The sequence below is a fragment of the Pristiophorus japonicus genome, chromosome 20 (genome assembly GCF_044704955.1).
Source record: "Pristiophorus japonicus isolate sPriJap1 chromosome 20, sPriJap1.hap1, whole genome shotgun sequence".
NCBI lineage: Eukaryota > Metazoa > Chordata > Chondrichthyes > Pristiophoridae > Pristiophorus > Pristiophorus japonicus.
This window is the reverse complement of record NC_091996.1, coordinates 34,388,106-34,403,633: the sequence shown is the minus strand read 5'-3', so window position 1 is coordinate 34,403,633 and position 15,528 is coordinate 34,388,106. Positions and strand designations below refer to the sequence as shown.

At 45.8% G+C, this 15,528-nt stretch overlaps 1 protein-coding gene across 2 annotated transcripts in view; it reads left to right on the top strand.

Moving 5' to 3' along the window:
• LOC139232473 (prostaglandin G/H synthase 1-like) overlaps positions 1–14,691 on the top strand; it is a 101,510-nt gene extending 86,819 nt beyond the window's left edge. For both annotated transcript variants that reach the window (XM_070862720.1, XM_070862721.1), the window contains 2 exons: positions 7,462–7,609; positions 10,737–14,691. In XM_070862720.1, the coding sequence (XP_070718821.1) occupies positions 7,462–7,609; positions 10,737–11,095 (507 nt within the window). In that variant the 3' untranslated portion in view covers positions 11,096–14,691. The remainder of the gene's footprint in view (positions 1–7,461; positions 7,610–10,736) is intronic.
• The last annotated feature ends 837 nt before the right edge of the window (positions 14,692–15,528 follow it).

The window sequence follows — 15,528 nt, the reverse complement described above, 5'->3', positions numbered from 1 at the left end:
GTTCCCGATGTTGGGAAGTCCAGAACTAGGGGTCACAGTCTAAGGATAAGAGGTAGGCCATTTAGGACCGAGATGAGAAGAAACTTCTTCACTCAGAGAATTGTGAACCTGTGGAATTCTCTACCAAAGAGTTGTTGTGTCCAGTTCGTTAGATATATTCAAAAGGGAGTTAGATGTGGCCCTTACGGCTTAACGGATCAAGGGGTATGGAGAGAAAGCAGGAATGGGATACTGAAGTTGCATGATCAGCCATGATCATATTGAATGGTGGTGCTGGCTCGAAGGGCCGAATGGCCTACTCCTGCAACTATTTTCTATGTTTCTATCCACATTGTGGTTGCAATTAAAACATGTCAGGCCCCTTTATTTACACAGCACCCATTTGAATTTGGAGACTTGCCATCCAAGTTTTATTTGGTTTTCCTGGTTGGAACAAGGTGGCTGCATTTATTTTTAAACAAAACAACATTTTAGAAAATGGATGACCAACTGATAAATAGTGACTTGCCAACAAAAAGACTCCCATTAATAAGATCTAAATACTAATGACATCATAGAAACAGAGACATAGAAACATAGAAAATAAGTGCAGGAGTAGGCCATTCGGCCCTTCGAGCCTGCACCACCATTCAATAATATCATGGCTGATCATGCAACTTCAGTACCCCATTCCAGCTTTCTCTCTATACCCCTTGATCCCTCTAGCTGTAAAGACCACATCTAACTCCCTTTTGAATATATCTAACGAACTGGCCTCAACATCTTTCTGTGGAAGAGAATTCCATCGGTTCACAATTCTCTGAGTGAAAAAGTTTTTCCTCATCTCGGTCCTAAATGGCTTACCCCTTATCCTTAGACTGTGACCCCTGGTTCTGGACTTCCCCAACATCGGGAACATTCTTCCTGCATCTAATCTGTCCAATCCCGTCAGAATTTTAACAGTTTGAATACTTCTGTTTAAGTTGTCATGATACCACCTCTACAACACATTGCCAAAACACATCTCGATAGAAATACAAAAAATGTTGCTGGTGACTCACATTCCATTTCTGTGGAACTTTATCGACAAAGGCCTAGAAATTGGATTAGGCTGATGGGGAAGGAATCTAGACATAGCATTAGCATTACTGTGATCAGCTGATCGTCTGTATTCAATATCATATGTATATGCTGACAAAATCAAAGCCCATCTCTGCATTCGGGCTACAGCTAATGTTGGAACTGGGGACTTTGGATGAAGGATTGCTGTTAGGGGTTTATGGTCCATAATGATGGTAAACTTACGATCATACAAGTATTTGAGAAACTTCTTGACCCCAAAAATTAATGCCAAAGATTCCCTTTTGATTTGCACATAATTACTCTCACTGGCACTGTAAGTGCGTGAAGCAAAAGCAATTGGTCTCTCCTCACCACTACGTGATACCTGAGAGATCACTGCCCCAACTCCATACGGAGAGGCATCACATGCTAGCTTAATCTCCTTAGATACGTCATAGTGAACTAACATGGTGCTCTCTACCTATTTGCTTTTACACTCCTTGAATGCTGTATCGCATTCTTTTGATCACGACCAATGGACCTGTTTTTTCAATAGTTCATTCAGTGGATGTAATACTGTAGCCAAATTTGGTAGGAACTTCCCATAATAGTTCAAAAGACCCAAGAATGAACGCAGTTCAATGACATTCCTGGGAGTGGGTGCATTTCTGATTGCATCCAGCTTTCCCTTGGTTGGATGTAAACCATCTTTGTTTACTCTGTACCCTAAGTACTCCACTGAGTTTTGAAGTAACTCACACTTACCAGCAGACACTTGTACTCTGTGCTTCTCTAGCCATTTGAGGACTTCATTCAATATGTTATTATGAATTTGCCTGTTTGGTGCTGAAATAAATATGTCATCTAAATAACATACTACTTGTCAATACCTTGGGAAATCTGATTCATCACCCTTTGGAATACGGCAGGGGCAGAAGACACTCCACACAGCAGCCTATTAAATTGATATAGCCTAGATGAGTATTTATAGTCAAGCATCTAGATGGACTCCTCATCTAGTTCAAGCTGTAAGTAGGCATTCGTAAGATCCAGTTTTGAGAAGATCTGATCACCTGTCAGTGTTGTGAACAAATCTTCTATATTCAGCAATGTATTGGGGACATTACCCTCTAGAACCTGGTTTACGGTTACTTTATAATCACCACACAATCTTACCTTATCATCAGACTTAGGTACAACAACAATGGGTGTAGCCCAATTACATCGATCTATCTTACAAATAACATTCTTAGTCTCTAGTCTTTTGAGTTCTTGCTCAACTTTCTCCTTGAGTGCATATGGTATGGAACGTGGCTTGTAGTAAACCGATCTAGCGTCCTTCTGTACCCTGACACTCGCCTTGAAGCCTTGGATCGGACTGCCGTTTCGCAGAACACCTTCGGATAACTCCTGATAACATCATCCGTTGATGCAAATCTCGTTTCATCACGGAAAATCTCACTCCAATCCAGCTTCACTGATCTCAACCAATTTCTTCCTAGTAAGGCAGGCTTGTCTCCTTTCACCTACTACAGGAATTTTCTCTCCCGAGTAGCGCGCAGCTCTATCTTGGATTTCTCCAATGGGAAATCACGCAATTTGTCAAGGTACAGCGACTCCGGTACTACACTCACGGATGCACCAGTGTCGATTTCTATTGGTATCTTGCATCCCGCAACATCTATGTGGATTTTGATACTTTTCGAATCGCTGTCCGTTAACCTCGTGCTCCTGATGACGTTTAACTCTAACATCTCCTCGTCCTGTTGTTCTTCCATGTTATGTAGTCGCTGGGGATTTCTACTCATAACTTTAAAAGCTGGTCTCATAGCTTTGAAAGCTGGTTTACCCTTCAGTCGGCATGCCTTCGCAAGATGTCCAGTCTTCCTGCAGAAGAAACACTCTGCCTTCGCATATGGACAACTTTGAGCAATGTGTTGTCCCAGGCACCCAAAGCATGACTTTGGTGCTCTGTTAGAATTTCCAGTTTCTGAGACTTTGGGCCCCCACCACCTTTTACTTTGAACCTGCAGGCGATTCACTTCGGTTGACTGACAACCGTAATTATTATGAAATTCTCGAGAATATTGGTCGGCCATGCCCATCGACCTCGCTGTCTGATAAGCAATATCAAGTCAGGCGTTGTCAATAACTTTCTTCTGATCGCATCATTTTTCATCCCACAAACAAAACAGTCCCGCAATGCTCGGTTTTGAAAGTTTCCGAAATTACAGTGAATAGATAGATTTACCAGGGTTTCATACAATTCAGGACCCGCTTCCGATAAGAAGATAGCTCGCTTCCGTTCCAACAGAGCCCGGTTCTGATCTGCATTCTCTGGAACTTCGATTATGTTATTTGCAGTGAAATACATTTCTAACCGATACACATATGTTTTAAACCTTTCCTGGTCATGTTTATATTCACCGAAGTGTTCCATTACTGCTATGGATGCCGCCATTTTAAACTCTGCAGTAATTAGTGTGCTTGTTTTTTACCTCGGATTTTGTCGCTATTTCCAAAGACAGAGAAGCTTCCAAAGTCTCTCTGTCGGCTGGTGAATCCTTCACCAACAAAATTTCAGCTTTAAATCATTCGAAAAATCCTATCTCGCCACCAAATATGATATATTCACAAAGCACCAGCACACAACACAGCTTTCTAAATGGCAGGCAGTTCTCGGAAGTCTCCAGAACCTCCTGCTTCTGTTTAATTATTAACTCTGTGGTTGCAGTACACAATACGTCCACATCCACAGTGTGGGGCTACAAACATTACAAGCTTACAGACATTGCAGTAATGCTGATTCTATTCGGATTGATGATTTCTGTTTGGAGTGTGTGTTTTGTGATGGCTCTCATTTCAGCTTTGTGCCCAGGAGGATGCGATGATGGTCAGTGTCAGAGGGATGGTATGATGGAGAAGTGGTGAGCAATGGGGATCTGGGCTTTCATTCACTTGAATCACAGTCTGATGAGGTGCTCACGGACAGCCCGTCCGTAACCGAGGTTTGCTGCCTTCTTCCTTCCTCCCTCCTTTTCCTCTTCCTCCTCTTCTCCCTCCTCCTCCTTCTCCTCCTCCTCCTCCTCCGCTCCCTCCCCCTCCCCCTGAGGTGGTCCCGCAGTCTATGGTGGCAAGGAGCCAAGTTGTGGAACATGCAGCAGACCACCACGACATGGGGCATCCACTCTGGCAAGTAGTGGAAGGCTCCTCCCAAGCAGTCAAAGGCAGCGGTACCATTGCTTGAGCAGCCCGATGATCTGCTCGATGACGTTCCTGGAGGCAGTGTGGCTGTCATTATATGAGTGGTGGGGTTGTGGAGGGGAGTCACGAGCCAGGTGAAGAGCGGATAGCACTTGTCTCTGAGTAGCCATCCTCGGGTTTGACGTGGAGGCTGGAAGATTGCTGGCTCACCGGGCTGGCGCAAGATAAACGCATCATGATGCGCTGGGCTTGGTCACACACCGACTGCACATGAAGTGAGTGGGAGCCTTTGCGGTTACCGAACATCTCAGGATTATTACACGGTGCCTGCAAAGCCATGTATGTGCAGTCAATGGCGCCCTGCACCATAGGGAAGCTTACTATCCTGGCAAAGCCGCATGCGCACTCATCCTGTTCAGAGAGAAGACAATAAAGTCCCTTCCCCTCGGGTAGAGAGTATTCGTGACCTTCCAGATGTAGCGATGGATAGCGAACTGGGGGATATTATCTGTGTCCCACAGTGGTCTTGAGGATTCCTGGGAGAGCCGTGGTCACCCTGCTTAGGCTGCAGGTCTGGTTGCAGGAGGTCGCAGAATTCTGTGAAGCGGAGCCTCCTAATTAATACACTGCGCCTCATTTCAGTGGAGATAAGAGAAGTGCTCTCGGAAGATTCTAGGTGGGTAAGGCCTCCTTCTGAGAGCCCTGTTGGTCTTCCTCATCCCTCTATGAGCATCTTCTCTTCTTCGCTCCCCGCTCCCTCTCCCAAAGGTACTCGAGCACGAGGGGGTTTGCCAGTAGAGCCCCACGACTGTGAGCAAGTGTTGTGAGCAGAAGCCTTTAAGTGAGAATGAAGGTTTTCTCCACTTGCACCAATATTCCCCGTCACCTCAGGAACTTTAAACAAGTTTAGAAAGCTGCAAGAGTTCAGAAAGTTACACGGAGCCAGTCACACTGAGAAACCATGTCAGCTGCAAGTTGCTGATGATGGCGTTAACTCCCGCTGCTGGAGGCTGCTTCCTGCTGAACGTTTGCTCAGCTGCTCGTGATGCAGAGAGGGCACTAGGTGGAACGGGGGAAAGAGCAGATTGTGCACCGAATCAGCGTTGCACACACACTGACGTCACAATCTGCCTCCTTTCCATTTCTGCAGCGAGCACTGGCAACAGCAGCGCTGCCGACCTGCCGGAAATAGCAGCCGCCGCGGGACCCACCGGAAGCGGGCGCAAGCGAGGAGGCCGCCATTTTTTCTTCAAAGCAGACGTTGACCGCCAGTGCTAAACCCCTGAATTTCTAGGCCCCAGGTGTTTTTAAAGGCGGTATATAAAAGAAATAGCTCCTTTCATGAGCTCAGGATGTCCCAAAGTGCTTTACAGCCAATGAAGTACTTTTAAAGTGTAGTCACTGCTGTACAGCCAATTTGGTCCCATGAACAGCAATGAGATAGTGGCCAGAAAATCTGTTTAATGATGTTGGCTGCGGGATAAATGTTGGCTAGGATACCGAGAGAACTGCTCTTCCTCAAAAAGTGCCACGGGATCATTTATGTCCACCTGAGAGGGCAGACGAGGCCTCGGTTTAACGTCTCATCCAAAAGACGGCACCTCCAACAATGCAGCACTCCTTTAGTACTGCACTGAAGTGTCAGGCTAGATTATATGCTGAAGTCTCTGGGGTGATGCTTGACCTTCGCTTGGCTTACGCGACATAAATGTTACCTTCCACTTGTTATTCCAAGCCTGGATCTTCCAACAGTGGCCTAGGCCACAGGTGGGAGCGACTGGAAGAGCGCAGAGCACCAATCTTTAGATGTGAAGATGTTAATATATGGATTTGTTTATTCCCTGTGTGATTGTGCAGAGCCAGCGTCTTCTTCAATTCAATATATTTGTTATGCTATTAATGTAAAGTCACATGTGTCAGTGATTAGCACACTAGCCTCGGAGTCAGAAGGTTGTGGGTTCAAGTTCCACTCCAGGAACTTAAGTACATGTATCTAGGCTGACACTCCGGTGCAGAACTGAGGGAGTGCTGCACTGTCGGAGGGGCAGTGCTAAGGGAGTGCTGCACTCTTGGAGGGGCAATGCTGAGGGAGTGCTGAACTGTCGGAGGGGCAGTGTTGAGGGAGTGCTGCACTGTCGAAGGGGCAGTACTAAGGGAGCGCTGCACGGTCGGAGGGGCAGTACAGAGGGAGCACTGCACTGTTGGAGGGACAGTACTGAGGGAGCGCTGCACTGTCGGAGGGGCAGTGTTGAGGGAGTGCTGCACTGTCGGAGGGGCAGTACTAAGCGAGTGCCGCACTGTCGGAGGGGCAGTGCTGAGGGAGTGCTGCACTGTCGGAGGGACAGTACTGAGGGAGCGCTGCACTGTCGGAGGGGCAGGACTGAGGGAGTGCTGCACTGTCGGAGGGGCAGGACTGAGGGAATGCTGCACTGTTGAGGTGCTGTGTTTCAATTAAACCGATCCTCCGTCTGCTCTCTCAGGTGGATGTAAAAGATCCCATGGCACTATTTCGAAGAAGATCAGGGGAATTATCCCCGGTGTCCTGGCCAATATTTATCCCTCAATCAACATGACGAAAAAATCTGGTCATTATCACATTGCTGTTTGTGGGAGCTTGCTGTGGGCAAATTAGCTGCCGCGTTTTCCACATTACAACAGTGACTATACTTCATTGGCTGTAACCGCTTTGGGACGTCCTCGTGAAAGGCGCTATATAAATGCAAGTCTTTCTTTGTCATAAAAACATACAGAAATTCTGCCAGCACTCTTATCAGAATATATCATTTGTTTACTGTTCTCAGTTACACAAGAGTGAGTTCTGGTGACATAATAAACGTGGACTTGCTTGGTCCTAACTTGTAGTGATGAGCAGTTTATACAATTACTGAATTCCTGTCAGACATAGATTGATGAGGACATAATATATAACAACACAGAAGATGATGAAGACCTTTCTTTGGTTGTAATTCAAACATACCTGTGAGCTAAGTGTGAGGTGATATCCCTGAATTCACTTTGTGGAATGTCCCAGTGTCATGCTGTTCATTACCAAGAGGGCCAGCTCAAACTATGTGACCCTGCAAACTGCAACACGACCCCACAACTCCTCACTAAATCCTCAATGTAAACTACTTCCTTTTTACAAAATAAGGAATCTGAATAAGGCCGGAAAGCAGCAGCGGACCTGTTTACAAATGACCAACATTGTTATTACAGATCGGTGGAGGGAGGAATATCCACCATAGCCTTCTGCCTGTCGCGATTGCCCTCATCGAGCATGGGAGGTTGTTAAGACTTCAGCCATTTAATGAATACAGGAAGAAGTTTGGTCTCAGCCCATACAAATCCTTCCAGGAGCTAACGGGTAAGGAGCTGAAGAATGAGTTGTTGCATTCATAGTTTCCAGGGGTGTTGTGGGAATGTAGCGAATAAACACAATGGGCGCCATTTTAACCCCCGCAATCTCCTATCACCCTCCCCCCGCCATCTCCCCCCTCCTCCCCACGATCTCCCACACAACCCCCCACCCCCCGCGATCTCCCTCCTCCCCCCCCCACGATCTCCCACACCCCCTCCCCACGATCTCCCACACCCCCTCCCCACGATCTCCCATATCCCCCCCCCCCGCGATCTCCCCCCGCGATCTCCCTCCTCCCACCCCACCCACGATCTCCCACACACCCTCCCCACGATCTCCCACATCCCCCCCGCGATCTCCCCCCTCCCCCCGCGATCTCCCCCCTCCCCCCCGCGATCTTGCACTCCTCCCCCCTTGCTATCTCCCCCCCGTGATCTCCCACTCCTCCCCGCGTCTCCCACACCCACCTCACGATCTCCCACAAACCGCTCCCCCCGTGATCTCTCACCCCTCCTCCGCAATCTCCCACAAACCACACCCCCCCCCCCATGATCTCCCACCCCTCCCCGCGATCTCCTACAAACCGTCCCCCATCGCGATCTCCCATTCCTCCCCAACCCCCCGCAACCTCCCACTCCATTGAGTTGCTTTCCACAGATGCATGCCACCTCCATTACCCATCTCATTGGACTATCATAGACAGAGGCAACATTACCGAAAGGATTCATAGCCATTCCCGTCCCACAGCCGGCCACAGCTGAAGTATCTGAATCAAGTTTCATGTACCATGTTAGAAGGCAGTCGGTGCTGGTGCACTAACTCACTGAGCCACACTCTGGAGTGACAGCATGGAAGTTCATTGACCAAACACTGAATGGACATGTCGCTAACAAGCTTTTGCATTTTTATGGTACTTTAATGCAATATAGTCACCATTTTTTTATTCAAATATTTAATTGTATTCGTAAAAGCTCACTTAAAAGACAAATAGTTTTTTCCCACTCTCTGGAATTCCTTTGCTGAACTTCTCCACCTCTTTCAAGGGGCTATAGTGGGGGAGGAACTTAACACAATCACAATCACTAAGGAGGTGGTACTCAGTAAGATAATGGGACTAAAGATAAGATAAATCCCCTGGACCTGATGGCTTACATCCTAGGCTCCTAAGAGAAGTAGCAGCAGGGATTGTGGATGCATTGGTTGTAATTTACCAACATTCCCTGGATTCTGGGGAGTTCCCAGCAGATTGGAAAAGTGTAAATGTAACGGCCCTATTTAAAAAAGGAGGCAGACAAAAAGCAGAAAACTATAGACCAGTTAGCCTAACATCTGTGGTTGGGAAAATGTTGGAGTTCATTATTAAAGAAGCAGTAGCAGGACGCTTGGATAAGCAAAATTCGGTCAGGCAGAGTCAGCATGGATTTATGAAGGGAAAGTCATGTTTGAAAATTTGCAGGAGTTCTTTGAGGATGTAATGAACAGGGTGGATAAAGGGGAACCAGTGAATGTGGTGTATTTCAACTTCCAGAAGGCATTTGACAAGGTGCCACATAAAAGGTTACTGCACAAGATAAAAGTTCACGAGGTTGGGGGTAATATATTAGCATGGATAGAGGATTGGCTAACTAACAGAAAACAGAGAGTCTGGATAAATGGTTCATTCTCTGGTTGGCAACCAATAACTAGTGGGGTGTCGCAGGGATCATTGCTGGGACCCCAACTATTTACAATCTATATTAACGACTTGGAAGAAGGGTCTGAGTGTAACATAGCCAAGTTTGCTGACGATAGAAAGATGGGAGGAAAAACAATGTGTGAGGAGGACACAAAAAATCTGCAAAAGGACATAAACAGGCTATGTGAGCAGGCAAAAATTTCGCAGATGGAGTATAATGTTGGAAAGTGTGAGGTCATGCACTTTGGCAGAAAGCACCAAAGAGAAAATTATTATTTAAATGGAGAAAGATTGCAAAGTGCTGCAGTACAGCGGGACCTGGGGGTACTTGTCCATGAAGCACAAAAGTTTAGTATTCAGGTACAGCAAGTGATCAGGAAGGCCAATGGTATCTTGGCCTTTATTGCAAAAGGGGTGCAGTATAAAAGCAGGGAAGTCTTGCTACAGCTATACAAGGTATTGGTGAGGCCACACCTGGAATACTGCGTGCAGTTTTGGTTTCCATATTTAGGGATGAGGGGATTGACAAATGAGGAAAGGTTGAGTAGGGTTGGGCCTCTACTCATTGGAGTTCAGAAGAATGAGAGGTGACCTTATCGAAACGTATAAGATTATGAGGGAGCTTGACAAGGTGGATGCAGAGAGGATGTTTCCATTGATGGAAGCGACTAGAACTAGAGGGCATGATCTTAGAATAAGGGGCTGCCCATTTAAAACAGAGATGAGAAGGAATTTCTTCTCTCAGAGGGTTGTAAATCTGTGGAATTTGCTGCCTCAGAAAGCTGTGGAAGCTGGAACATTGAATAAATTTAAGACCGAAATAGATAGTTTCTTGAGCGATAAGGGGATAAGGAGTTATGGGGAGCAGACGGGGAAGTGGAGCTGAGTCCATGATCAGATCAGCCATGATCTTATTGAATGGCGGAGCAGACTCGAGGGGCCGAATGGCCTACTCCTGTTCCTATTTCTTATGTTCTTATTTCTCAGTTAAGGCCCTCTTTGATCAAGCATTTGCTCACACCACCTAATCTCTCCTTTGGTTCAGTGTCTGTTCCTGTCCCTCACATTCCTATGTGAGGCACTTTGGGAAGTTTCTCTGTGGTAAAGGTGTTAGGCATGAGGCCCCTAATTTACATAATCTAGAGGCATAATGCCATTTTTTAGACATTCGCCCAGCATACCCAAAAAATGGCTTCCACAAATTTGGCAGCGGGACCAATGGCTGGGCAGATTGGGCACGAGTCATCGCACTGCAACAGGCTGTGGGCAGTAGGACAGGCTCAATGGTCCAGATGTTCTTTACCTGTCCGACATTGTTTGTATGTTGTGTAAATGCGAGTTGTTCTTGTTTTATTTGACACACAAAAAAACATGCAAAGTGTCTTTTCATTTATAGAACTTTTCGATAAACTCAACTTGCTAAATAAACTCAATCTGATTTTTTTTCCTTCATTGTAGGTGAAACAGAAGTAGCAGTTAAGCTGGAAAAATTGTACGGACACATCGATGCTCTGGAATTTTACCCTGCGCTATTACTGGAACTACCGCACAAAAATGTCATTTTTGGGGAAAGTATGGTGGAAATGGGTGCTCCCTTTTCCCTCAAAGGACTCATGGGAAACCCAATCTGCTCTCCAGATTATTGGAAGCCAAGCACATTTGGAGGGAAGACAGGGTTTGACATAGTCAACACAGCAACATTTGAAAAGCTAATTTGTCTCAATGTTAAAAAATGCCCATATGTGAGTTTCCATGTCCCCTATGATGTAGACAATGATGGTGAGAGCGAAGAAAGAAAGACATCTACTGAGCTGTAATCTTCCAGGGAAAATATTGGGTCAGGGCAATAGAGGTTTTGCGTACAACAACAACAACAACTTGTATTTATAGAGCGTCGTACATAAGAAAATGCTGTATGGAATTACGCTCCTAGTAATTAACATAAGAACATAAGAAATAAGAACAGGAGTAGGCCATTTGGCCCCTCGAGCCTGCTCCACCATTCAATAAGATCATGGCTGATCTGATCATGGACTCAGCTCCATTTCCCTGCCCGCTCCCCATAACCCCCTATCCCCTTATCGTTTAAGAAACTGTCTATTTCTGTCTTAAATTTATTCAATGTCCCAGCTTTCGCAGCTCTCTGAGGCAGCGAATTCCACAGATTTACAACCCTCTGAGAGAAAACATTTCTCCTCAGCTCTGTTTTAAATGGGTGGCCCCTTATTCTAAGATCATGCCCTCTAGTTCTAGTCTCCCCCATCAGTGGAAACATCCTCTCTGCATCCATCTGGTCAAGCCCCCTCATAATCTTATACATTTTGATAAGATCACCTCTCATTCTTCTGAATTCCAATGAGTAGAGGCCCAACCTACTCAACCTTTCCTCATAAGTCAACCTCCCTCATCCCTGGGATCAACCTAGTGAACCTTCTATGAACTGCCTCCAAAGCAAGTATATCCTTTCGTAAATATGGAAACCAAAACTGCACACAGTATTCCAGGTGTGGCCTCACAAATACCTTATATAGCTGTAGCAAGACTTCCCTGCTTTTATACTCCATCCCCTTTGCAATGAATGCCAAGATACCATTGGCCTTCCTGATCACTTGCTGTACCTGCATACTATCCTTTTGTGTTTCATCCATAAGTACCCCCAGGTCCCAATTCTGAACTATTAAGTTCAGTTAGCTATAAAGGGCATATTTCCCAAGTGACAATAGTAGTATTAGACTCTGCATTAGGTCTTAACAGGAAAACAATACGCAATGTTTGGCAGCATAAAACACAGGCTGGAAACAATTAGACTTCAAACATATCACTCAGATTGGAACCATTTCTTAATATCCGGATAGCTTATTTCTTATAGAATTGTGCTTCATCTTTGATGCACACATTGGAGTAGGAATTAGCATGTGTTGCAGTACGATGATTTGTGCCCAATCTGCTCAGTTATTGGTCCTGCTGCCAAATTCGTGGGAGCTAGTTTTTGGGCATGTTGGGCAAACACCTAAAACAGGCATTAAGCCCCTTGATCATGTAAATTAGGGGCCTAATGCCTCACACCTTTAATAGAAACCTCATTTCTTCTCATTCATTCAGCAACTGCAATTTCAGTACAGAGAGAGAGAGTTTGGCCCATCATTCGTGTACCAGTGACCCCTTCACAGTGGAACCATCTACTTACATTTCAATTCCCTCCATTTCCCTGTACCCTTTATTATTTTCTGTAGTTGTTATCGAATTCCCTCTTCAATGTAGTGATTAACACAACTTCAATAGCCACTTGTGAGAATGCATTCCATAGCGTAATAATCAATTGTGTGAAAAAAAATTTATCACCGAGTACTAATTTTTAAAAATTTGTTCCTGGGATGTGGGCGTGGCTGGCAAGGCTGGCATTTATTGCCCATCCCTAATTACCCTTTGAGAAGGGGGTGGTGAGCCACCTTCTTGAACCGCTGCAGTCCGTGTGGTGAAGGTGCTCCCACAGTGCTGTTAGGGAGGGAGTTCCAGGATGTTGACCCAGCGACGATGAAGGAACGGCCGATATATTTCCAAATCAGGATGGTGTGTGACTTGGCTGGGAACGTGGAGGTGGTGGTGTTCCCATGCGCCTGCTGCCCTTGTCCATCTAGGTGGTAGAGGTCGCAGGTTTGGGAGGTGCTGCCGAAGAATCCTTGGCGAGTTGCTGCAGTGCATCTTGTAGATGGTACACACTGCAGCTCCATGCATACTGTGATACCGTTTAATAAAACCCTCATCATCATTGGTGGTGTTTTGGTGTATGCACTGTTCGCCGCATGGACCCGCTGAACCTCGGCGTCCACCGATTTGCCCCAAAAGTCATCCTGCCTCAAAGGACCCTCTCCTGGTCCCTCCGCCTCATATATTAGTCTGGTTGCAGGCTTCCTGCACATTCAAGCTAATTGGCCACTGAGATTGCAGTTTCTGCAGACAAACTGTTGAAATCTGCAAGTTCTGGCTGAGTGTTTTCCCCCACACCTCCAGCATGAGTTAAAGTTTCCATTGTTGGGGACAAAGGGACTATGACCAGGCATTCCGCACTGACTGTCCCTTTGACTGCTCTTAAGCATCCTATTAGTGGATGTCAATGGCCCCATCCCGGGCCGCATTGTCCACTGTGATGGCGTGAATGTCCGTTCAGCCTGCCATTGTCTCTGTTGAAGTCCTACTCTGGGGTCTATTGCTATCTGGGGAATGTTGGACTGCCCCTGCCTGCCTGCGGGGCTCTGAGCCGCATTGATGATGTTGACTCCCTGTTCCATCGCGTGTTAGAGGCAGAATTGCGCGCATATATTATTTTCGTCTCTTCCTCCCCCGCCATGAAAGTTTGAGCTAACAACACCGCCGCTTCCAAGGTCAAATCCTTGGTCTCAATTAATTTGCAGAAAATTCCCGCATGACCGATGCCCTAGATAAAGAAGCCCCTTAGCATCTCCCCCCTGCAGGCGTCTGTGAACTTACAGAGGCTGGCCAAACAACGGAGGTCCGCTACGAAGTCCGGTATGCTCTATCCTTCACGACGCTGGTGGGTGTAGAATCTGTGTCGGGCCATATGTATGCTACTCGCCGGTTTGAGGTGCTCCCCGATCAGTTTGCTAAGTTCTTCAAAGGTTTTGTCCGACGGCTTTTCGGGTGCTAGTAAGTCCTTCATGAGCGCGTAAGTCTTTGGTCCGTAGCTGGTCAAAAGATGAGCCCTTCGCTTGTCGGCCGCTGCATCCCTCAGCCATTCTTTCATAATGAAGCTTTGCTGAAGCCTCTCGACAAAATCATCCCAGTCTTCCCCAACACAGTACCGTTCCTCTGTGCTACCGGTGGCCATTCTCGTGGGTCGTGATTTCCCGTTTCTCGTCGCCAATGTAAAGTCCTTACTCTACAGCATGAAACCACACGAGGCACATTCTGGGGACAAGGTCACTCTGTGACCTTAACACTTATTCACAGCACTCCACAAGTGATGACCCTGCGTGGGACCTCCCTTTATATACCTCGGTGCTCAGGTAAGGAGTGTCTCCCACAAGTTCACCCCTTGTGGTGAAGATGTGCATCTAGGTTGTGTGTATACAGTAATACAGTGGTGTTACATTGTGATTACATACATGACAGACTCACTGTAGCTTTACTGATTCATTGCCCTGATCCTGTGAGAAGGGTTGATTCATTGACCTGATCTTCGCTAACCTACTTTTGCAATCAGCTGTTCTATCAGTCAATGCTCAGATAACCGCTATTAATGTAATGTTAATGTTTTACGTACAGGGAGACTCTGTTGATGAACAATGCAAAGGATATTATCCAACAGTTTCTCAAGTGGAAAAAAAGCCTTATGCCATATTACTCTTTTAATAAATCGGCTATTTTTCAATATTGGAAAATGCCTTCAAGTGAACAGAGTTGGAGTTTGTGACCAAGGCGGATATTATATTAGCCTTTAAGAGTACCCAGTGCTGCTGATTACCTGGACTTAAGTTTCAAACAGCATTTTTATAGTTTTACAGATCAAACAGTGAAATGTTAGTTGGCCAGTAATGAACTGAACTGTTAGGTTTGGGACGTTACTATTCATTCAGGACTAAGATGAAGCCAAGATTTAAACAACAGCATTGAAGGTTCTGAAACCCAGATAAGCAGATCTATCTCAGTACATCACTACCATGCTGCAATAGGTTTTGTAATGTTTTAAACTGTATGTGAAGAAAGATCACTAAAGCAAAGAGGAAATTGTGACGTTTGCAACCAACTTGTTCTTTTGCTTGATGGAACTAAAAGATTTGCAAGTCAAGAATACTTTCATCTGACTGGCTCTCTCAATTTTTGAAAGCTTTTTCTTCTGCTGGGAATGTTGGTTTGGAAACTGGTTGACTGCAGGGCTAGACAAGCTGATTAAACTTAACTGTGATAGACTTTTATGCCGCAGGAACAGAAAATGTTGGACGTACACAGCAAGTCAGTTGGCATCTGAAACATTAACGTGTCTTTTCACTTTAAAGAATGGCCAACTGTGTACTTCCATCGTTTGCACAGTTTCATCTTTTCTATTTGGACTTTCGTGTAACGTCTTCCTGTCAAAATGTTATCTTCAAATAATCCCCAACTGTCACAGAATTCCCTTTTACAATCACCTTAAAACAGTGACTGAAGTTTGTATACGTTGTTTGAAAAGCACACCCAACAATTCACATTGTGTGAGAAACCTTCTGAACCAAGTGGGGGATTGAACACAGAT